The 22873-nt window shown below is 60.3% G+C and overlaps 1 protein-coding gene across 1 annotated transcript; it reads left to right on the forward strand.

Annotated features, from left to right (window-relative positions):
- Positions 1-357: 357 nt before the first annotated feature.
- Positions 358-21692, forward strand: TANGO6 (transport and golgi organization 6 homolog). The gene is made up of 17 exons (XM_065640618.1): positions 358-1089; positions 1348-1464; positions 2596-2746; positions 3582-3706; positions 4201-4363; positions 4970-5052; positions 7803-7915; positions 9765-9941; positions 11062-11188; positions 11717-11896; positions 14251-14385; positions 15386-15874; positions 16052-16109; positions 17524-17676; positions 19438-19589; positions 20576-20689; positions 21347-21692. The coding sequence occupies exons 1-17, from the start codon at positions 361-363 to the stop codon at positions 21521-21523; spliced, it is 3243 nt and encodes a 1080-aa protein (XP_065496690.1). The 5' UTR covers positions 358-360; the 3' UTR covers positions 21524-21692.
- The last annotated feature ends 1181 nt before the right edge of the window (positions 21693-22873 follow it).

The raw sequence follows: 22873 nt of genomic DNA on the forward strand, positions 1-22873 counted from the left end.
ACGGTTGACAACGCCTGTGCTTTGCAGCTGCTGCTTTCTCTCTGCAAACTGCCGCTGTAGCGGGAGCGCTCCCGAAACCCGACTGCCCGGGGGCGGGTGCTGGTCACCCCGCGAGGAGCAGGACCGGCGGCCGCGCGGCCCCCGCGGGCACAGCCGTGCCCCCTGCGCTCCGGGCTGGGAAGAACACGAGCCCTGAGCTGCCGTGACGGACAGACAGCAGCGCGACGGCCGCCGCCCCGGCACCGCTCCCGCCAGGCCCCAACATGGCGGCGACGGGCGGCGCCGCTCCCGCCCCTCGCCCGACCTCCCCAAGATGGCGGCGGCGAGCCGCGCCCCGCCCGCTCATCCGCCCTTCCCAAGATGGCGGCGAGTGACGCTCCGCCCCCTCACGGCAGCCCCAAGATGGCGGGCGGCGCGGAGCCGGGCCCGGAGCTGGAGCGGGTGGTGGAGGCGCTGGAGCTGTTGCTGCGGCCGCCCGGCGGGCCCGGGGAGCGGGATGGCGAGGCCGGGCCCGGCCCGGAGAGCACTCTGCGACTGGAGACGCTGCGCAGCAACGCGGCGGAGCTGGAGGGGCGGCTGCGGCGGGCGCCGGGCTGGGCGGCGCTCCGCGGCCTGCGCCGTGCCGTGCTGGCCCGGGCCCCCGCGCTGGCCGCCGGGGCGGCGGGGCAGGCGGACTCGGGCTGGGCCGCGGCCTGCGAGCTGCTGGCGCTGCTGCTGTGCCTGAAGGAGCGGCTGGCCGCGCTCGCCGCCGCCCCCGCCGCCCGCGGGGCCGCGCCCGGGGCCGCGCCGCCGCCCAGCGCCGACACGCTGAGCGTAGCGCAGGGCCGCGCGGTGCGGCGGGCGCTGCGGGCCGCCGTGGGGCTGGGGCTGCTGCCCTACCTGCCGCCGGGCGTGGGGCAGCGCCTGGGGCCGCCCGCGCCGCCCCCGGGGCCGCCCGCCGCCCGCGGGGCCCGGCTCCACGCCGCCGCCGCCGCCCTGGCCGAGCTGGCCCAGCACCCCGCGCTGGGCGGGCCCCTCCTCGCCCGCCATCTCGGCCTCCTGCTCGCCGGGCTCTGCGTGCTGGGCCACGGCCCCGCTGCACACTGCCAGGTCCGTGCCCCCCGGTCCCGTCGGTGCCAGCGTCGGCCCCCGGCCCTGCCACAAACGTGCCGGTCACCAGCCTCCCCAGAGCCTCTTGCCGCCCTCCATGGCTGAGCCCACGGACTCCTGCTCACCGAGAGGTGGCAGCTGCCAAACCCCGCACGTTAATCTCTGTGCGAGAGAAGGGACCGGAGCCTGGCTAGGGGCTGGTGGGGCACCGGCACCCGGCCGAACTGTCCTCCCCACCCGGGGGTTGTTTTTCTACAGGGTGTTTCGGAAGCAGAGCGAGCGCGGTGCAGGGAAACCCTGCGGCACGTCCTGGACCGCGTGTACCCGCCGCTGGCGGTGCGGGAGCTGCTGATGCTGCAGGGCCGGCACAAGCAGGTACCCGGCGCGGGGCGCTCCGGTGCTGCCACCCGCGGGGCTGGGCTGCGTGTTCCCACGCTCCGAGGGTGCCTTTGCTGCTCTCCTGGAAACGTTCTTATGTGTTGACACCCAGTTTGATGCAGCACCCCAACCCTAAGCGCTGTGTGAGCACACGTGTGAAGCTGCTGGGTGCGCATCGCTTGCACGGCAGCGGCAGCCCTGCCATACGGGGCGTGTGAGCTTGGGGACTCATCACAGCACGTGCCGCCTTGGCAGCTAAATCCGCTGTGCCCGGCCAAGCAAAGCGTCTCCCGTTCCAGAACCTGCCCCTTTCCACTCCAGGGCGTGAGGAGGTGCTGCCTCGGCACTGGCTGCTGCTCGTGGCTGTTTCACAGGCTGCCTCCTGGCACTGGGGAGAAGGAGATGAGAAATCTCCTTAGCACTATGTGTGTAGAGTCCCCGGGGAAAGGACCACGTCCCAGCTCCAAGCGGGTGCTGTGGGTGGGTGTGTGCCCACCTGCCACATCACTGTTTGGGGTCAGGACAGGAGGAGCTGCTGGTGTGTACGCAGGGTGGTGCGGGGCCATGCTCTGACTGGGATCACACGTGGTTCCCCAGCAGGCAGAGGCTGCTGTCCCGGAGGCTGCGGCTGTTCCACACAAAAGCGGAGTCTCCCAGTTAAACAAAAGCTGAGCTGATTTCCCCCAGCCTTGCTCCTCCATTCCAGCTCTCGCATTGTGGTTCTGCAGGCCCCAGAGCTGTCTGTGCTGTCCTGGGGCACTCACTTTGCTCGCCCGACTGTGTGCCAGGCCCTGGCAGGGGTCACTGCTGCAGACCCCTTACCTGCATGGAGCCCAAATTGTCCCCCGAGTCCCCTGTGCACCATTTTGGTAAAGCTGCTGCCTGGGCCTGAGGGGCTTTAATTAGCAGAAGGAAGCTCTGTATCAGGGAGTGCTCAGGGGAAGGCTGGACTTGCTCATTAAGCCCTAATTTGCTTTGTGCCGCCGAATGAAGAAGTGATTTATTTAAAGGTTTCCCTGTCGTGTGCTCCAAGTCCTGCAAGGCAGGGTGCGGGCGGTTTGCTGTCCGGAGGGTTTGCGCAGGACTGTGCAGATGTGCTCCTTAGCCCGTTCCTTTCTTTCCTTTCAGAGTCCCCCTGCTCCTGGGGAAGGGACAAAGCCGGCGCTGGCGCGGGCCCCAGCATGGCTGCGGCGGCTGTGCGGGCAGCTGCTCTCCGAGAGGCTCCTGCGGCCCAGCGGGGTCCAGGCCGTGGTTCGGGGCGTCATGGAGGGAACGGGCGGTGAGTGGGTGTCCTGACGCTGCGCCTGGCTTCCCGGGCGGCCAATTAAAAGAGCCTGTGGTGCTGTGTCTGGGACGTTTCATCCCAGGAGAGGCTCGGGAGAAGCGGTGCCCCCAGAGCGTGGAGATGGGAAACAGCTTTTGTCAGGCCAGGCTGGCTCCGTGACACACAGATTTTTGTCTCTGTGCTCATCCCCCAAACTGAACGCCTTCCAGCTGCACAAACCTTAAGTTCAGGGTACAGCGTCATGTTTGAGGTCCAGCCCCCGAGCTAATTTAATCTGTTTGTGCCTCTGTGGGGCTGCACCTCCTGTGTGCACGAGGGGGTCGGTTCTGAGGAGCCGCGCTGGTGCTGGTTCTGTGGGAGCTGTGCTCGGCGCGGGGCTGTGGGCCACGCAGATGCAGTCAGACCCATCCTGCCCCAGGGCTCGGCAGCCTTGCTCCCCTGCCCTCCATTTCCTGCCAGGGAGGGAAATTGTTGCCCTTTAAAAGCTGAACTCCATGATTTTTTGTGCAAAAGCCTCCTCTGGCCAATACCAACCTGATGACACCACCTGAGCATGACCTCCCTCCCTCCGCCTTTTGGCTCATACACTTGTAGAGGTTGTTTTCCAGTATCAAATGTCTCGGACAATAATTTTTCCCCTTTTGTCGTTAAATAGTTATGTCCTGTTGTCGTTAAATAGTTATGTCCTTATGTCGTTAAATAGTTATGCTTGCTCTAAAGAGAGTAACAGAAGCTAGAAATCCAATTTTTGGCCAGAAACGTCAGGCTTCAGCCAAAACTGGCCTTGCTGTTGTGCTGAGCTGATTCGGGCTCTCTGCTGCTGTGGCAGGTGGTGCTGGCGCTGAAGCCGCAGCTGTGGACTGGAGAAAATGTGACGCGGTTGCGAAGATCCTGGCTGCCTGCCCACAGCAGTGTCTGTCCCTTGAGGAGTACTACAGGCTGGTGTGTCCCCAGGTGGGTCCCGCACTCCCCGCAGCACGTTGGGGAATTTGGAGCCAGCTCCTGACTTGGGGAGCGTCGTTACTGTTGCTTCTGCTTGAGCATGGCCTGCTTGAGCCAGGACGACGTGGATGTTTTTCTGCTGCTCTAGCAGCGGGACACGTTTCCGCCCTACTCTTGAATTTTCCATGTTTGATTGAAATGCTGGAAAGTGTTGCCTGGTCGCACAAGCTGTGCAGCACTAGGAGATCTCTGCTGCGGAGCTCTCGCTTCCAGCCTTTGACGGTGGGAGTGGTGCAGGCTCTTGGTTTGAGCCCAGAAACGCATCCTACATTCACGTGTGTGTGGAGGAGAGCGGCTTTTTTGTATGTGGAATATTGTGCCAAAATGTCCTGCAAAGCAGCAGGCAAGAGGCTGCTCAGTCTCCACCAATGGCTGCGAGGAGGTGGCCTACCCCCCTTCCGAGGGGCTGCTGATCTTTGTTCCTTTATCCTGGATTTTCCCCCCAGATTCTGGACCTGCTGCACATCCAGGACAAGCTGACGGCACGGCAGTTCCAGCGAGTGGCCACCAGCACACTGCTCACCATGGCGAGAGAGCACCCTCAGCTGGCGGAGTCGCACCTGCTGCGGCCGCTCCTGGCCCCGCTGCTGCGCTGTGTGGGGACAGCAGGTACTGCTGGGCTCGGGTGTGTGGGGACAGCAGGTATGGCTGGGCTCAGGTGTGTGGGGACAGCAGGTACCCCAAGCCCCCGATCCGAGAAGGGGCTGGTTTCTCGCTGATCTCTGTCTTTCCATCAGGATTTTCCCGGGCTGGTGGCTGGGCTGCGGAGCATGCCAGCCCAGCGCTGTCAGTTGTGAACACATCTGCATGCACTGTATTTACTAGCGCTTGGGTCAAATTGCTGTAGTGTAACAGCCACGTAGTGGGGCTTCTGCCATTTGATTTTTGGGAAGCTCTCCCAGTCTGACAGTCTCGTTTTGGGCTTCCGGACGGAAGCCATCGGTTCCCCACGCTGACCGAGCAGCTCTCTGGGGAATAATCCATCCAGAAGTTGTGGTCTGCTTTGATTTGCCTGTAACCTCGTGGGGTTTACAACACCACAGTGACATTTAGTGCTGCTAACGAGGGCTCATCGTTCCCATGCAGTGCTGATGGAGGCGGGGAAGGTGAGAGACCCATCAAATTTCTTTCTGGCACTGCGCACGGTGGGGTTGTTGTTCTGCTGCAGACCCTTCGGTGTGTGGGGGTGCTGATATTTGTGCCTTTTGTTTTCAGAGCTGGCAGTGGAAGATTTACCAGCAGGGACCGTGCTGGTAACAGAGGCCGAGCTCGGCACATGCGTGGAAGATGTGCTTAAGGTATCGTGTCTGATTCAGGCCTGAGGGCAGGCAAGGGAGCTACAAATGAGCTGGTTTGGGACTTTCTGAGCAGTTCCGTGTGTGTGTTGGACCGTGACACAAACCAACATCTCCTGCAGTCGCGATGCTGCGGCGGGGCCAAGAGCTGCACAGAATAACCTTGTATGCAGTGCCGCACTGGCGGGACTGCAGCTTTATGCTGGTTACCAGAGGCACTGCCGGAATCCTTTCAGGAATTCTCACCCCAAAACATTCTGCAAGATGGCAGTGAGCTCTTGCTTCTAGTTTTTTCCAATGTCTTTCTGGTGTGTCAGAGCAGGAAGGGTCTGAGCAGTGCCCTGTCAGCCAGCAGTCTCCACAGTGCTCTCATATCCTCTTTTTCCATGAGCTGCAGCAAGACTTGGAGCATTGCTAAATTGTGCAGCTTCGACAGGACTGTTGTGTCTGGGTGAACTGTCAGAGCAACTGGGGAAGGGAGGGTGGGCAGTGGCTTAGCTGTAGGGAGGACACTGTTGCTGGCTGTGTCCTCCCCTCAGGTGTCCCAGGAATATTGGGGACACTGCAGCTGGTCCCCATGGGGTGTCCCCAGCTGTTCATCTTCCCCTGCTGATAGCAATCAGGGGGCTCAAGGCATCACAGTCTGTCTAGTCCCATTGGACAAATGAGGTAAATTGATAAGGAAAAATAAGCAGCCTGTTTTGCAGGGATCACTCTAAACTGAACCCCATGACACGTGGGTTTCTGTGTGCATGAAGTTAATTTTAAGGCTGTGGGTGGATAATCGTCCAGCCGCTGCTGCTGGGTGTCCAGCCATCCCTTCCAGAGCTGCTCTGGTTGCAGGACGGTGCATGGACGTGGTGGTGGGACCCAGAGCTGGTCGGTGTGTCCAAAGCAAGAGGGGCTGCTGGGTGCAGGAAGGTTTGCTGAAGGGCAGGAGAGATGGGAAGAGTTCAGGAAAATGGAAGGAAACTCAGGCCTCATTGGATAAATGCTCTGGCTTTGCCAATAACAGACCATCTTCAGTGATAGAGATGTCCTGTGGGCAGGGGGGTGCAGGTTTAGCACCTTCTGTGCAGCCCCATCCCACAAGGGTTCCCTCGCAGCGACACGCAGGGTGTTCAGCAGCACAGACCTTGGCTCTGGCGTTTGGGGGAGAGGAGGGATCCCTGTTTTTGGGTTGTTCTGTGCAAGCAGCTCTTCTGAAAGCTCCCCTCACAGCTCCTTTTACCCGCCGTTCCCACCAGTATCACCAGTGCCATGCTGCCGGCTCCGCTGCCTGCCCGGACAGCTGCCCAGCTCTCAGCTGCACGTTCCAGCCCAGAAGGACATCTCCAGCCCAGGAATTCCATTTTCAGAAGCCGGTGACTTGCTTACTGGCATGCCCCTAGGCAGGCTAAGCTCTTAAGTGCTGGGATTGTTGTAGTATTTTGTGTCGGAATGAGCTGTTGTAACCAGCTGGCAGGCAGAGACCGGTCTGCAGGGCTGCTCTGTGGTTCACAGTGCAGTGCTGGGGAGTTCGGGGCGGATCCCTCCTTAACGGTGTAATTCTGGAGGCCTGGGAGCAGCCAGATTACTGACGGAGTTTCTTGCCTGGCAAGTGTCATTTGATGCCGAGTGGGAAACCATCCTTGAGGCTTCATCAGGCAGGCTTTGTGTACAAAAGATTCTGGTTAGGAAGAATGGCTCCACAGGGATTAGCACAGGAAAAAAGGTCTGTTTGCATCAATACAGTGGGGCAGAATGTTATCAGGAGAATCTCCCTCCTACCTGGGTTGTCACACTGCCTGCAGCAGGTGAGAAAAGCTCCTTGGTCTGTCCCCAGGACACTTCCAGCCACAGAGCATCTGAGAGGTGTAGGGTGAAGGGAAAAGGGACGGCATCTTCGGAGCAGACACTGCTGGAAGTCCCTTGGAGAACTTGTGAAAAGACTTGATTTTCTGCCCTTTTTTTAAAAAAACTAAAAGTTGTGAGGGGAGATGGAGCCTGCTCAAATGAGGACCTGGACACAGCAACCCCGAGTAAAGCCTGAGTCTGCCTGGGCGAGGCTTGATGTTTAACCATTCTCTAAACCAAGTTTTCCCAGCGTTATGGCTTTGACTGAAAGTGTCTCACCTGGCTTTTAGTTTTGGACAATTCAATTCAAAGGATTCAAAAGGAAACACAATGTTATAAAGCTCTGTGAGTGTTTGTCCTGTGCTCTGTGGTCAGCGAGGTGGGACCCGTGTGTGCTGAGCTGCTTGCAGTGGTTTGCGTGGGGACGGTGCTGGTTTCGTGGGGAGGGCAGGGACAGTGATTCGGGAGGGTGGGATGGAGGAGAGGAGCGTGGCCCCACAGCCTCCTCGGAGCCCCCACAACCCGTCAGCCCCGCTGTCCTGTGTGGGACTGATCTCTGTGTTTGAGATTTGGCTCTAAGTGCGGTATTTCCGTAAAGATTTCCTGGTTCAGAGGTGCCTGTTGCACCTCTCTGTAACACAAGCCCTCACTCCTGAGCAGCAGAGTTCCTGAATTGCCAGCTGCACTGTTCCTGTTCCTTGGAGCCAAGCTGCGGTTAAGCAAACACTTGGAGAAAGATGCTGCTGAAGGCTGCTTTGAATACAGGACAGGGGATAATCAGGGAAAACAGGCTCCAGACTGAAGGAACAGAGGCTGCAAACCCTCTGTGAGCTGTTCTGCGCAGAGACGTGGTTTCTGTCCTTCCCTCGGCTCCGCGCAGGTGTTTGACTCTCCTCCCCGTGCCCTTCTCTCCGTAGGTGTATGTGGTTGGGAACGACAGCTCAAGCCTGCTGCTGGGATCCTTACAGTCAGTCCTGGGAGTGGTTTTTTCCCTCTATTCCTTCGCCAAGCAGAATGTGTCATACTTACGGTAAGGAAGGATTGTGCACGACTTCTGGGGTTTTATCCTCCTCGCTCTGCCCTCTGCCACAGGACGTGCTCTCCATGGGCATGTACAGAAGCTGAGACCAGTTTTCTCACCCTGGAGAGCTCTCGTTCAAAGCAGGCAGTAACCGCAGGCACAGGCACGGTGTGTGACCTTCCTGGCAGGCCTGTGCCTGGGGAAGCAGTTTTTGCAGTAGTTTTTGGCTTCCCTGAAGCCAAAATGTTGGGTGCAGAGGCAGATGTGACCCGCGGGCACCTTGACAGCACAGGTTAACTCTTTGTGCCCACCGAGGAGCGGGGACCGTGGTTGTGGGTGGAGACGGTGATGCTGGGACCTGGCTGGGTGTTGGAGGGATCTGTGTATCCAGGATTTAGATTAAAAAAACTGGATAAAACAGCTTGAGTGCTGGCTCTTGGAAATACCAGAGCATTCTCCTTGCTCCCCCATGACTGATATGCCATGGTGAGCACCACATGTGTCATTCACAGTGACAGGGATGGTGGTGACCAGGTGCTGGCTCTCCCCTCTCCCCTCTCCCCTCTCCCCTCTCCCCTCTCCCCTCTCCCCTCTCCCCTCTCCCCTCTCCCCTCTCCCCTCTCCCCTCTCCCCTCTCCCCTCTCCCCTCTCCCCTCTCCCCTCTCCCCTCTCCCCTCTCCCCTCTCCCCTCTCCCCCCAGGCTTTCCCTGGGCTGCGCTGGGTGTGGGCCAGCCTAGTAAATACGCTCCTGGTGGGTTTACACTTTGGCGACTCTGGCATGTGGGTGCTGGAGGCTTTCCCTGAAAGGTCTGTGCAGACACAGCCTCTGCTGTTATTAAAGACGTCATTAATCACTTCAAAGAGCAGTGAGCACTGTGGCAAGTTCGTCAAACAAGCCAAGTTAATGCTGCTGCTGCATGAACATCACTGCTGCTCGCCTCTCTCTTTGCAGAGGAATTTGGCAGGAGTAGCTAAAACTGCAGCTGCCTGGAAGTGTTTGGATTTCCAGACCCCTGGCACAGCGCTGCTGCTGCACCTCATTAACCTGCATCTTTCCCTGGCAGGAGTTTCCGTGCCACCTTCCAGGGCTCCCCGTCTCCTTCCTCCTCCTCCCTGGCCCAGCTGACAGCTCTGTGCTTTGTCATGTTGGCCCGAAGCACCGGGCATGGCGTGCGGAGCCCGTCCGTGTACAGACACGCTGTTCTGACAGCACTCCTCTCCTCACCAGCCTGAAATCCTGAAGGACCCAGATCCTTCCATCTGGGAACGCCAGAAGGACAGGACGTGCTGCTGGTCCCATTGTAAAATGGCAGAAATGCTGGAGCTGTCATAGAATCACAGGATGGTTTGGGTTGGAAGGGACCTCCAAAACTCATCCAGTGCCATCCCTGCCATGAGCAGAGACATCTTCACCAGCTCAGGTTGCTCAGAGCCCCGTCCAGCCTGGCCTGGGATGTCTCCAGAGATGGTTCATCCACCACCTCTCTGGCCAACCTGGGCCAGGCTCTCGCCACCCTCAGGGGCAACAATTTGTTCCTTATGTCCAGCCTGAATCTCCCTCCTTTAGTTTAAAACCATCACCCCTTGTCCTATCGCGACAGGCCCTGCTCAAAAGTCTGTCCCCATCTTTCTTATTGGCCCCTTTTAAGCACCGAAAGACCGCAATAAGGTCCCCTGGGAGCTTCGCTTCTCCAGGCTGAACACCCAAACTCTCTCAGTCTCTCTCTTGGCCCAGAGCATCCCAAGGAGTGTCTGTGGTCACTCCAGATCACTCTTGTCTTTCCCGTGGTCCTGCTGGGGTGCAGGGGGGCTGCGGCGGGCACAGCAATGTCACCACCGTGTCCTCTGTCCTCTCCAGGTCCCCGTGCCAGGAGATCCTGCTGTGGTTCCTGGAGAAGTCGGAGCGGGAGGCGTCGCTGGCTGTGCTGGAAGGCTTTGCCGGGCTGAGCAGCAGCATGTGCGCCCTGCACCCGCGGTGCCAGTTCCGTGCGGGCAGCGAGGGCGGTGCCGTCATTGTGGTGGAGGAGCCCATCGGGTGAGTGCTGCTGGGCAGTGCCGGGTGTGAGGGGTGTCCCCAGGCGTCATCCAGCACGCATGGATGTTCATGGAATGCCTGGCAGAGAGAGCCCCAGTGAGCACGGGCTGCTGGTGCTGTCCCACCACGGTCTCGTTGTCTGCCTGTGCCGAGCTCGGGCAGGAGATGCTTCCACACAGCTCCGGTTCCCTGTACATGGTGCAGAGCTCTGACTTTCACTCCTGAGAAGCAGCACGCTCTGAGCATTAGCCTCTGCTCTGCGTGCTTGTCCTGAGTCCCAAGTCCCGTCTATGGGGAGTCTGGGAAAGGGACAGGCTCCTTCAGCCCCAACACTCCCCAAATCCATCTTCTGCACTCCAGCCTGTCCCGTGGTGGATTGTGGCTGCATGGAGTGAGCGGGATCCGTTGGGCGCAGGTGGCACCATCACAGCGAGGCCTCGCGGCGATGCCAGCGACCGAGCTCCCCTCCTGCTCTCACAGATGGTCTCTACAAGCAGTGGCAGAGCGTGGCCCTGTGGGGAATAAACGGCAGCCATTAGCCTCCAGCCGTGCAAACAGGCCTGTTCCTCAGTCTTTGGTTTAACGAGGGGCGGCTGTTAATTGGAGCCCAAGGCAGCGCCCAGGAGCTGTGTGCCCCCACAACAAACCCCCTACAAACACACTCGTTTTGGTTTCATTTCAGTCTGTTCCTGAGCTGAATTAGAAGGAGGTATGCCCTGAGGTCTGCACTGGTTAAACTGGGTGTGCTTTAAAATTAGCACTTAACAACGGCCGTGGCTCTGCCGGTGTCTGTCCTGCTCCTCTGGCGGTGACCACTGCATGAATTAGCCAGCACTGATCCCATTAGAACAGCCGGATTAAACCTGTGTTTTATGCTCATGGCTTATTAATGTTATTCCTTTAATGAATGCAAGTTAATAAAAAGAGTGCGTGGTTACGTAGACTAAATGAAAGGAGCAGTAGTTTGGCTCTGCTGCCTCCAGGCTCCCTCTTTCTGGTAGCACTGCGAAGGGAGGTTTTCATGAGAAGGCAGAAGCGGGATCTCACCTCACCAGGAGTGGATTAGAGCTGGTCCTGGGGTGTCTGGGTACGTTGTTGGTGGCACGGTGACCTGTTTCAGTGATGAAGATGAGGCCCTCTACCAGAAGGTTTCCTCGGAGCAGTGCCATGTGGAGAACTTGGTGGAGCTCGTGTCTCACTGCCAGAAGAGTGGGCTGGCCGGGGACTTCTTCATCAGCTGCCTGAAGGTGAGGGCAGGCACGTCTCTGGTTGGGCACACAGAGTGGTTTGGGTTGGAAGAGACCTTTCCAACCTCCTGCCATGAGCAGGGACATCTTCACCCAAGTCAGGTTGCTCAGAGCCCCGTCCAGCTGAGGGAGCTGGGGGTTCAGCTGGAGAACAGAAGCTGAGGGGAGACCTTCTGATCTCTGACCTGCCTGAAAGGAGCTTGGAGCCAGGGAGGTCGGGCTCTGCTCCCCAGGAACAAGCAACGGGACGAGATGAAATGGCCTCAAGTTGCGCCAGGGGAGGTTGAGGTTGGATTTTGGGAACAATTTCTTCCCAGAAAGGGCTGTGGGGCATTGGAACAGGCTGCCCAGGGTGGAGTCACCATCCCTGGAGAGGTTGAACAGACTGGAGATGAGGTTCTCAGCGAAATGGGGTAGTGCCGGGATCGGGTTATGGTTGGACTCGATGATCTTGAGGGTCTCTTCCAACCACAATGACTCTATGATTCTATGTAACCGTGGCCTCTCCCTGCGTTTCCTTCCCGGCAGGCGCTGACTCGTGTGGTTGCGGAGGACGAGGCAGATTCGAGCTCGGCTGCGGTGCCTGGGGGGAGTTTGCTGGAGCTGGAGCAGCTCCGCGCTGCGCAGGGGAGGAACCTGCTGGTCTTGCAGCTCGTGGCCACACTGTGTGAGAGCATCTCAGACACCGTGTTCACAAACATTGCTCAGGTTGGTGATGGCAAAGCCCTGGGGGATCAGTGGCCAGAGCACGGGGAAAACCAAGCTCTGGACTGTAGGGAAATGGTGGCTGAGAAACATCTGGAGAAAGCTGGAGCATCCCCAGGAAAAGTGGTTTATTGATTTGGTCACAAGTGTCTCGGTGCCAGCAGGAGGGACAGAGTCAGCTACCGGGACAGGAGGGAGCATCCCAGGGACATCTTCGCATTTCTGTCCATGGTTGTGTGTTAAAAGCCAAGAGAGTGGTCAGGGTGTTAATCACAACTCTGACTTGCCAGCTTCTCGTCTTTATTTCAAGCAAAATTTAATCCCGAGTTTAAAGACATCCGTACCTGACAGACCTCTCCAGCCAGCACTTGCTGCCTGTCCATGGTGTCGGTACCTGTTTTTTCTGACACGTCTCAGCTACCGCCTCCAGGAGCTGTGGTAGCCGAGCTGCCAGCCAGACAAACAGCACTGCCATGTCCTGCTGGCCCCTTGTCCCCAGATAGGCCGTTCGTGGCTTCTCCCTGATTTTTTGCTGCTGGGACACCCGCACCAGGTGGTGTGTGCAGTCATTGGGGTTGTGTAACTGCTGATAAGGCCAGTACTTGTCTGTGTCTTCATGAATGGACAGCCACAAAATTTATTAAATATTGTAATTGGAAAGGCCAGCTGGGGCTCCCTGAACCTGGTACCAAACAGCGTTGTTAAAATACGGGATTTCTGCCCACCTGAGCCCATGCTGCTGCAGCGCTCGGCTGTCCCACACTGTGCTGGCTGCTGGGCGCCGCAGTGTCCCCCAGCCAATCCGTGGTGTAACTTCCTCGTCCAAGTTGTCTCTTTACCTCCGTGACCTGGTTGTGCCAGTTAACCGCGACTGGCTCGAGCAGGGGCAGTTGCTGCTCGCACAGGTTTCCTCACTTTTCTCTCGGGGACAAAGGAACCGTTGTGTGCTCTGCAGTGATGGAGGGGACGCAGCTGCTGTCCCCGCGGCAGCTTCGTCCTCACCCGCCCGCATGGAGCCGGCCCTGCGCCCTGCATCAGAAATTCAGGTGGGAAACGGGAAAGGATTTTGCCAGGTCTGGATCCAACCGTGAGCCTGGGCTAAAAAGCAACAGCCACCGAAAAAGAAACGCAGACAAAAAAGCCATTGTGCCTCCTCCAGGGCTGGGTTTTGGGGAACGCTCCTGCGCTGGGCTGGCAGCGGCAGAGCCACGTTGAAGCAGGTTCCGCAGCGCAGGGCTCCCCCGGGGATGTTTTCTTGCTCTGGGCACTCTGGAGCATGGATTTGTGTATAACAGGGTTGGAGCAAGCGGGATCGCTCTGCAAAACCAGACCCTGGGAGTGGCAGCAGCTGTGGACCCCTCAGTGGCACAATGGATTTCGTTTACCTTTTCCACCCCTCACAACTGAGTTTCACGAGAATCACTTGGTTTCCTTGGCTCTCGTCCTGTGTGAGACAGAAACATGCTCCAGTGTTTTATTTTTCAAGCATTTGTTTCCCTTCTAGATTAGGATGGGTTTTTTTTCCTTCTTGATTAGGGTGTTTTTTTAGCTTTGTGTTTTTCTCAGTCGCTATCTACTAGTAGATTATTTATGCACGATGTTCCTATTTTTTTTGCATTAAATAGAATTTCAACCCGTTCAGTTTGCATGTCACTGTTTTGTGAGAGCAGATGTTCTGACACTTGTTTTTACTCCCTATTCTTGCTGTTTGGTGGCATTTCATTTCTGGGCTAACCAGCCCAGAAGGTCCCGAAGCCTTTTCCGCAGCCCCCCAGCCGCAGCAGGGAAGTGGCTAATGAAGCTGGCCGCAATCAGCTCCTTTGCTGATGAGGAAACGCTTTGCACCCAGTGCTTGTGCCCTGGAGGCTGGAAATGTGGAGTTTCATGCAATAGTACCTTGTTGCCTTTGTGCTTTCTTTTCCAACATAGGAGCAAAATAGTTCCTTTTATTTTGCAACGTGCTGGTTACGTAGGAGCAACCCTGATCCAGCACCTTCCCAGCTGGCAAAGGCACGGGAGAAAATAAACTCCCTAATTTCAAGCTCCGTTAGAAGCCTGAGAATCCCAAGGTTTGGTGCCAAGTGTTGAGGAGGCCAATGCCCGGCAGGGTTGTTATGGGCTTGAGGGGAAAAAACAAGTATTGTGAGAAAATCATAAAATAAGTGACACACGTCAGTGGGAGCTTGTCCAGGTCGAAGGGTGACAACAGGGAAACAGGAAGGATTTGTGCTGGAGAAAGGCTTTTGGGCTGGAAAAATTCAAACAGCTGCAAAGCCAGGGAGAGCTGAAGGCAGTGGCTGCCTCCTGGGACCCCCCAATGTCCCCCTGCTAACCGCTGTCCCCCGCTGTCCCCGCAGGTGCAGGAGTTCGTGGGGGCCGTGCTGCAGCGCGCCTGTTCCAGCCCGGCGCGGGGCCCCGGCGCGGCGGCTGAGGCGCAGACCCTGGCCATGGCCATGGGGCTGGTGGCCGCCATGCTCGGCGGGGCCGTGCAGGTGAGGGGGGGACACATGGGGGTGCAGGGAGAGGGGGACCAGCACTGTCCTGCTGCTCCCAGTGCTCTGGGCTCTGGTGCTCCCCCAGGTCAGGTCGCTCTTTAACCCCAGAGAATGTGTATGTATACGTGTATATATATATAGATAGATAGATAGATAGATAGATATAATTTTTCCTCAGAGCAGTGCCAGGGCACTGGCTGAGGGTTCAGTCCTGGCAGGGCACCCCTGAGGGCCCATTTATTTAATTTATAATTCAAAATCCGCTGCTGAGAAGGCACTGACAGAGCAGCGCAATCACATACAGCATCTTTAAATGCCAATAGTCCATCCTCTGCATCCCGACTTCATTTCTGGAGTGCAGTAAACTTCACAGTGTTTCAAGGACTGACCATTCTTGAAAATCGTCTATATAAATGGTACCTTGCTCTGTTACCCCGTCACACAGGGAGTGATCCCACGTGTGTTAGGGCTCTGCAATCATGCCAGTTCACATCACGGAGCTGCTGGGGTTGCTTCATCCCCAGACTTGCCCAAAGGAAAATCCAACTCTTAATGGAAAAAGATAATTTATTGTGTCTTATTGCTAAATTCCTAGCACTGGGAAAAGAACATTATTTAGTTGGAGAAAAAATAAAACCAGAGTTTCACAGCTCTAACAGGCCCCCTCCTAGGCAAGCTCAAGTGTTAGCGGGAGCAGCTTATCTTGGCAAATTGAACACAAAAGGTTTTGGAGGCAGCTCCAAAGCTGTTTGGGTTCCAGTGGCCAAGGGTTTTTGACACAATCACCCAAAACCTCCCCTGAAATCTCCCCTAAAGCATCACTTTTCAGATCTTACGGCCCAAATTTTGCTGCAGCAGTTAAACCCAGGTTGGGACAGGTGCTTCTCCCCATCGGGCGCTGCAGCCTGGGAGCAGGTTACAGCTGCCTTGCCAGGAGCACCCCAGGGAGTGAACCTCCATTGTGGTTGTGCCAGCGCAGCTTCTCTTCCCCCCGCAGCTGCAATCCAGCGACTTTGCGGTGCTGCAGCGGCTGGTGCCGCTGCTGGAGGAGCTGTCCCGCACCTACCCCGAGCCCCTCACCCAGGAGCTGGCTGCCGACCTGCGCATCGCCATCTGCACCCGTGGCGCCTGCTCCCCCGCCACGGTGGGTGCCGCTGCCAGCGACATGCTGGGGAAGAAGCCAGGGATGGGAGCGCAGACCCCTGCCAGTGTCCCCGGCAGAGCCCCAAGCCCGGGCGGTGGCCACAGCAGCCCCTCGGCTCCCGGGAAGAGCAGTGACAAGCAGAACATGAGCCAGGAGCCCAGCACCATGGGTCCCGCTCCAGCCCCATGTGCCACCAGCCCAGCCCCAGGGGGGCTGCAGGAGCTGCTGGTATCGGCGTACGACCCACAGCCCCCCGGTCGGGCGGCCGCCCTGCGCCATCTTGCCAGCCTGATCACGCAGAGGGATCCAGAGGCGCTTCGGCTGCAGGAGAAACTGCTCCAGGTACCAGCTCCCGCCGTGGTCCCGTCCTGCGCCAGCGCCGCGGCTGAGTGTCTGGTGGGCTGGGCTGGGGACGGTCTATGTTATCAGAGCCCCCGACCTTGCCGGCACCGGAGCAGGGCTGCCCGTGTGCCGCCGCCTGGTGTGGGGCCGCTGCTGATGGTGTTCCCCTCCTTGCAGGTGTTTCTGGAGAACCTGCAGCACGAGGACGCCTTCGTCTACCTGTCGGCCATCCAAGGTGAGCGATACCTGGCCGGGGCAAGCGCCTGTGCTTCCCAGGAGAGCGTTTTGTGCCGGGGGGTTTGGGCAGTGAGGGCAGAGAGCAGCAGAGCTGTGGCCGGGCTGGGGGTGGGTGTCCTGTGTGGTGGTTGTGCCGGCAGGTCACTAGGTGCCGTTCCCATGACCCAAAGTGATGCCAGTGCTGCCAGGAGCCACGGCTGCCGTTGGGTCAGTAACCATCAGCGGGAAAAGGAGCTTATCGATGTGTTTCCCTCTGCCTGTACGGTCTTGAGTGGGACGGGTTTGTCCTTGCCCCGCAGGTGAGACACGAACGCTTCAACCGTCCCCGGGTGATTAATACACCCGCTGCAGCTGCCTCCGTGTTTCGCAGCCCAGCTGCAGCTGTGATTAACCCTGACGCGGTTCCTTGTGGCGGTGACTCACCCGACCCGCGCCATGCTGGCGGTGGCACTGTGGTGTGCCATGTGCGGTGCCAGTGGCTGTGCCAGGCGGGCTCCCCACTGCCCCGGTCAGGCTCCCTGCCGCAGCAGCCGTGCCGAGGCTGGGACCGGAGCCAGCTATCGTGGCACCACGGTGGATCACCGAGCTGGGCTCTGGTGCAGTGATGCCAGAGGAGAGGTCACTGCCCTGCTGGACATGCGTGGGCTTGCAGAGGGTAACCCATGCCAGGCACCCTCCGATAACTGGGGAATGAGGTTGGAGGTGAAGGCAGCAGCTCCTGGAGGGCAGGGGAGCCGGGGCTCAGCATGACTCAGCGCCGGGCACTGCCGGAGCAGCCGCTGCCACTTGCTCTTTCCTGGAGAGCAGCTGCCGTTCCATATCGGAGGGGTGCCAACCACCTGGGAAGCCCAGCACTCGCCCCCAGCCCACATTTCTAAAGGGCTGGTGGAGCCCCATGGCACAGCCCGCACACGTCCCATGCCGGGGCCTGAGCCCTTCCCGTCCCTGGGGAGATGCGGTGAGCTCAGGGTACACTCGGGCTCTGGTTACCAGCCTGGGCTGGGGACAACCAGGGGGTTTTTGGAGCCCTGGCGGGGACGAGGATGCCCCAGCGGTGTGCGCCCAGTGGCAGGGAGCTGGGGGCTGCGCCCGAGCATCGCCAGCAGTACCGGCTGCCCTGACACTGGGCCAGCCCACAGGCGAGCCTGGCAGTGTTTGATGGCCAGCGTGCCGAGTCAGCACTCCCTCGAGGAACGTTAACCAGCAGCAATTAGTGGGCACCTGCTGCCAGCTGCTACGTTATTTATTTCTCAGCTTGGCATCCAACCGGACCTGGTGCTGCGGCTCTGCATGCAGGAGCTGTACCATGGGGCTGGGGTGCTTCAGGGGTCCTATGGGTGATGGCTGCACTGGGGTGGCAGGTGCCACCATTGTGTCTGTCCCTGACCTGCTCTGTCCCTTGCTCTACCCAGGCGTGTCCTTGCTCTCCAGCGAGTACCCAGAGCGGATCCTGCCCGTCTTGCTGGCGCAGTACAGCTGCTCGGCGCAGGGCACCGAGGACACTGCGGCCACCATCACCCGGATGAAGCTGGGCGAGGTGCTGATGCGCGTCACCCGGGCGCTGGGTGAGTCCACAGCCATGGCCGTGGCAGTGCTGGCGATGCCGGCAGCCATGGCACTGCTCGCCCCCTCGCTGCTCTCTGCCACGCTGCCAGGTCTGGGAGGCAATGTTATTGGGGGCTCTTGATGTCTGGAGGCAAGAACCAGCTCCCAAGGCCGCACCACAGGGGACTAAAGGGCGGCTGGCCGGGGGTTGCCGGTGGACAGGAGCGGGGCAGTGGGTCCTGCCGGCAGCCCACCGATCGTCGGCCGCAGCGCTGGGCTCAGAGGCTGCCGGGAAGCGCCCGGACATGCAGGGCCGAGGGGTAGAAGCTGGATGAGGCCTTTCCAGCAGCCACTGTTGGGACACGACTCAGACGCCTGTCTGATTCCCTGGTAGAGAAGAGGCCAGTGGGAGCAGCCTGGGCAGGGGTCGGGTCCCCGGTCGCTGTCCAGGCGCTTTGTTCCCCAGGTTGGCCAAGGCGAAGCCAACGCCCCTGGCTGCCGGGCCTGCTGGAGCAGGGCACAGCCACTGCAGCAGTGTCCCCCGGCCGTGGTGGCATCCCCAAGCTCTACCGGCATCCTGCCAGGGCCAGTGCTCCCTGGACCAGGCTGTGCCACAGCCCTGCCCAGCTGCTGGGATGGAGAGGGGGCATCCTACGGGCCACAGCCCCGTCACCTCCCCGCAGAGCCCGTGCAAGCAGCGCTGGAGCCTCACGGTCTCTGCAGCCCCTGGGCGATGTCCGTGTGTCCAGCCCTCACCATGGCCAGCACTGCGGCCGGGTTTCCCTGGCAGCTGCCGGCGGCACAGCTGGCAGTGGGATGGCCGGCACAGCCTCTGCCGCGGCTCTCCCCTGCTCCGCGGTGACTCTGCCGCGAGCAGCAGCTCCAGCACGTCCTGGCTCGCCTGCATATTTATAGAACGGATCGCATTAAGTTGTTTTTGTTGCAAAGTTTCAGGATTCGAGAGCGAGGGTTTATCTGGTGCTTCTAGAAACGCTCTGCGCTGTGCAGCAGCGCTGCTGCCCTTCAGAGCTCTCCTGCTGCTGCCTGGGGACGATGCACGTCCCTCCTGCCCTGTCCCTGTCCCCTGCCCTGTCCCCAGCCCTGCCTGCCATCCCACTGGAGCAGCTTCTTTCCCATTTTGCAGCAGCACCTATTTCCCAGCAATGGGCTGGCATGGGCAGCGCGGTGGGATGTGCGTGGCAGCCCCTTCCTGAGCTGCTCCCCTGGCTGCAGCCCTGCGGGGCCGAGCGCTGCGTGGGGGCTCACACAGACCCCGCACCCACCCAACTCGCTTCCGCTGCAAACCCGTTGACTGCTCGGGCTGCACCTCCTGCGCTGGGCGATCCTGCATGCCAGTCACAGGCTCTGCGCACCGGCCTCTGGCCTCTAATTAGGCGGCTCACACCTCCCCATGCTAATTGGGTGGGGGTTTGTGCGGCTGAATTAGGTGAGAATTAGGGCTTCGCACATTGTTTCTGTGCAGGATCTCTGGGCACTCTGAGCGGAGCCAGGGGGTCGTGGGACTCACTGAGCGGCCCCAGACAAAGGTCTTTGCCGGGGGCGTGTGCTGACTGGGTTCGCCAGCGCCCCGGGGGCTGCACCACAGTGTCCTCCCTGACATCACAGCGGGTCCCATGCTGGGCACAAGCCACACGCCAGATGTTGCACCCAGCTGTTGGCCAGTGCTGCGGTCTGGCTGTTCCTGCTGGAGCCAGGGCTCGGGCAGGACAGGGCTGGGGTTGTCCCCTGCCCGTGACGTGCTGCTCCGCTCTCTCCCACAGGGGACATGGTGTTCCGGCACCGGGAGCCGCTGGTCCAGGCCTTCCTGCGTGGCGCGCGGGCCCCCGAGGGCGCGCTGCGGGCCAGCAACCTCTCCAACCTGGGCGAGCTCTGCCAGCGCCTGGGCTTCCAGCTGGGCCCCATCGTCCAAGAGGTACTGCTCGGTCCCTGGCGGGGCAAGGGGCCATCGCTTGTTAACGAAGGGCAGTTCGTTAGTGGATGGCAGGGTTGCTGAGGGCTCGCTGCTGGAGGTACAACAGCCTGGGATTTCCATAAAGGACATGGGGGATATTTACTGAAATCAGAGAGTGTAAAAGTTGTTGGACCTGAAGCAAACACTCAGGAGATTCTCACCCTGATTTTTAGGGCTAAAAGCTTTATAAGCAGCTAAAGATGTCTCTTGTGCAGAGAAGCAATAGCCCAAGGCCAGGCGGTGCAATGGCTCTGCAGGAGGAGACCTGGGGGCACAGTTAGCACCTGCGCGGGGCACTTCCTCCAGCTTAATGAGTTAATGAGACCTCCTTACCGTTCCTGTTATCACCAGGCAACTGCTATCTGGGGAGTTCTGGGGGTGCCCAGGGCTGCTGGAGTTGTGGTCCTGCCTCCTGGGGGTCTTCTCCCTGGAGGGTTGGGGGGGCTCACTGGGAGCCACTGGTGTCACAGTCCGGCAGCCCTGGAGCTGGTGGGTCTGTGTCCCCCTGGGAGCCGGAGCTTTGCCCTCTGTATCTCCCAGAGCAGGAGGGAGGGCAGGAGACATCAGGGATGCAGCACTTGGGTTTCTCCGCGGGTCCCCGCTTGGCACCAGTGGGTACCGGCAGCGTTTTGCGTGATGCCAACGCACCACACGCAGCTATTTCAGGCAGGCGCTAGCTCTGCTAATTCTCCCGGCTGTCACTGCCAGGGGTTGAATTAGCTTCCTTTGACACTGCCTGCTTTTTATAAAGCGTTCTGCTTGGCCCCTGCGAGAGGGAGGGCTGCTCCGTGACCTGCAGAAAGCCAATCTGGGGGGCTGGGCGCAGGCAGGGGGGTGCGCAGCTGCCCCGGGTGGGATGTAGGGGTCCCGTCCTCATCCTTCTGCTGTGGACAGCTGCTCTGTGGGGTCCCCTCGTGTCCCCCCTGCTGACAACACTGTCCCGGCAGGTCACGTCCTGCCTGACGGCCATAGCCAAGACGGACCCCGAGGCCGAGGTGCGAAGAGCTGCCGTGCACGTGGTGGTGCTGCTGCTGCGGGGGCTCAGTGACAAGGCCACCGAGGTGGGTCCTGTCCCCAGGGCTGGGACAGCCTCTGCCAGGCTCCCGGGTGTCCTCGGGCAGGGCACGGTGTTCCTCGGGGACAGCCCCGGGGGCTCCTTCCCAGGCAGCTTCCAGGGAAAGTTCATGGGATCAGGATCTCCGGCTTATGCCGCCCCCACCCAAGGGCCCCGCCAGCAGCTAAAGGGACTTTGCAGGGACATCCCCTTGTGCTGCTTGGCCATGCCAGGGCAGTGCCAGCTCTTGGGAGCCGTGGGAGGTGTTTGTCACTCATTTGCCTTGGAAATGCCCATTTTTTCCGTGGGCCGTGGCCTCCCTGCCCACTTCCCAGGAATGAGCATGTTGAGACTCAGCTCCTGAGGAGGAAAGAGCTGGTCCCCGTGGGAATCCTCGCAGCTGGGATCCCAGCTGCCCCTCATGCCCCTGTGCCGGGGGGACACCGCTGTGCTGCTGGTGCCTGGGGAAACTGAGTCACAGGAGCGCCAGGGCTCGTGCTGGGGGCAGTGCGGTGGTGGTGTTGTCACCATGTCCTGGCACTGGCAGCATCAGTGGAAGGGGCAGCACCGAATCTGACGGGGTACGCCAGGGGCTGCGTTTTGGGTTGTTGCGGGTGTGGGTGAGATGCCAGTGGGTGCTGACGGTTCGGCCCGCTCTGCCCAGGTGCTGCAGGACGTCCTGCGGGACCTGTACCGCCTGCTGAAGCACGTGGTGACGACGGAGCCTGACGGCGCGACGGTGCTGCACGCCCAGCTGGCGCTGGAGGAGCTGGACACAGTGATGAGGAGGGTCCTGTTCCCACCCCAGACACTGGAGAAGAAGATCGTGGTGCTGCCGTAGCGGGTGCCAAGACTGCAGAAGCGAACTCTTCCTGCTCTGGCATCGGGGCCAAGCGACTCCCTGAGGGGATGGGTTCGCTGTGTCCCTGGGACACCGCCGGCGGGTGCCAGCGGGGAGGAAGCCACAGCCTGGGGAGGGTGGGCTCGCGGGGTCGAGGCAGGAGATTAAACGGAGACTTGCTCAGTCCTGTGCCTGTGACATCTCATGGAGCCGCACGAAGCCCCTGGGTGCCATCCCAGCCGCGTCCCGTCCCGCAGCTGCACCATGCTCGCCTTCCCATTTTTGGGGTGGTGGCAGCGGTGCAGGCCCCAGTGAGGGGGGCCTCTGCTGTCTGCACCCCCAGCACAGGCATCTGTGCACCCCGGGGTCTGGCAGCAGCCACTGCTTTCCCATGGCCCTGCCTGGGCACCGCGCTCACACCGAGGGGCTGCTGGGGGACGCTGGGGCTGCCAATCTGGCATCTTGCACGCTCACACGCTCGCTGGTGGGTGCCCATGGAGGGACCGTCTCTGGGTGCCAGCCCTGGGTGAGGGATGGGGACGATCCCTGGAGGCTGGAACCCCCACCTCTCTGCCTCTGGCCAGGGCAGGCCCATGGGTGCTGCAGCACTGTGAGCCCCACTCCTGTGCCAGGAGCTGCCGTGCACCCACTGGGTGGGGGAACCAGCACTAGGACAGGGATGCTGAGGGGTCACACCAGAGCCCCCTTGCTGGGCAGCCCCGCTGTGCACAGCCCCGGGTACTGGATGGTGTGAGGGGCCCGGCATACCCTTTCCTACCAGGCTGGGGGTGCCCAGCTGTGTCTCCATGCCCAGTGAAGCCACTTGCGCCGGGCCCACACCTCGCCGTGCTGTGCCATACTGTACTGTGCCGCTGGGCCAGGTGTGCTCGGGCAGCAGGAGCACGTTGTCTTCGCCGGAGAGCAGCGGCAGCCGAGCAGCGGCAGCCGAGCGCTCCTCCTTGCTCCCGCTGCCGCCAGCCCACGTCGGTGCCACGGGCACGTGCCAGGATGCTGCCGTACCAGCGGTGCCTCCCCAGGGCCTACTGTGACCGGCAGAGGACCGTTCTTGAATGAAAAGTCTCTTTTGATGCCGCTGGCTGGGCACTGGCTGTCCCTCTTGCCGTGAGGAGCAAGGAGGCGGCCGTGCTAGAGGAAGGAGGTTGGTTTCCACCTTGGGCAGCGCTCCTGTGGCTGGCAGCAGGGCCAGGTGCCCGGCAGCTGCCAGCACACTGAGGGGTAAGGGGCCATTGGGCAGCCCCAGGGTTGGGTCCCTGCTGGGGGACACTGGGGAGGGCTGTGGAGCTGGGACACGCTGCCGCTGTCCCCCCCATTCCCAGAGACAGGTCCCTG

Source organism: Caloenas nicobarica, chromosome 9 (genome assembly GCF_036013445.1).
Source record: "Caloenas nicobarica isolate bCalNic1 chromosome 9, bCalNic1.hap1, whole genome shotgun sequence".
In the NCBI taxonomy this organism is placed as follows: Eukaryota; Metazoa; Chordata; class Aves; order Columbiformes; family Columbidae; genus Caloenas; species Caloenas nicobarica.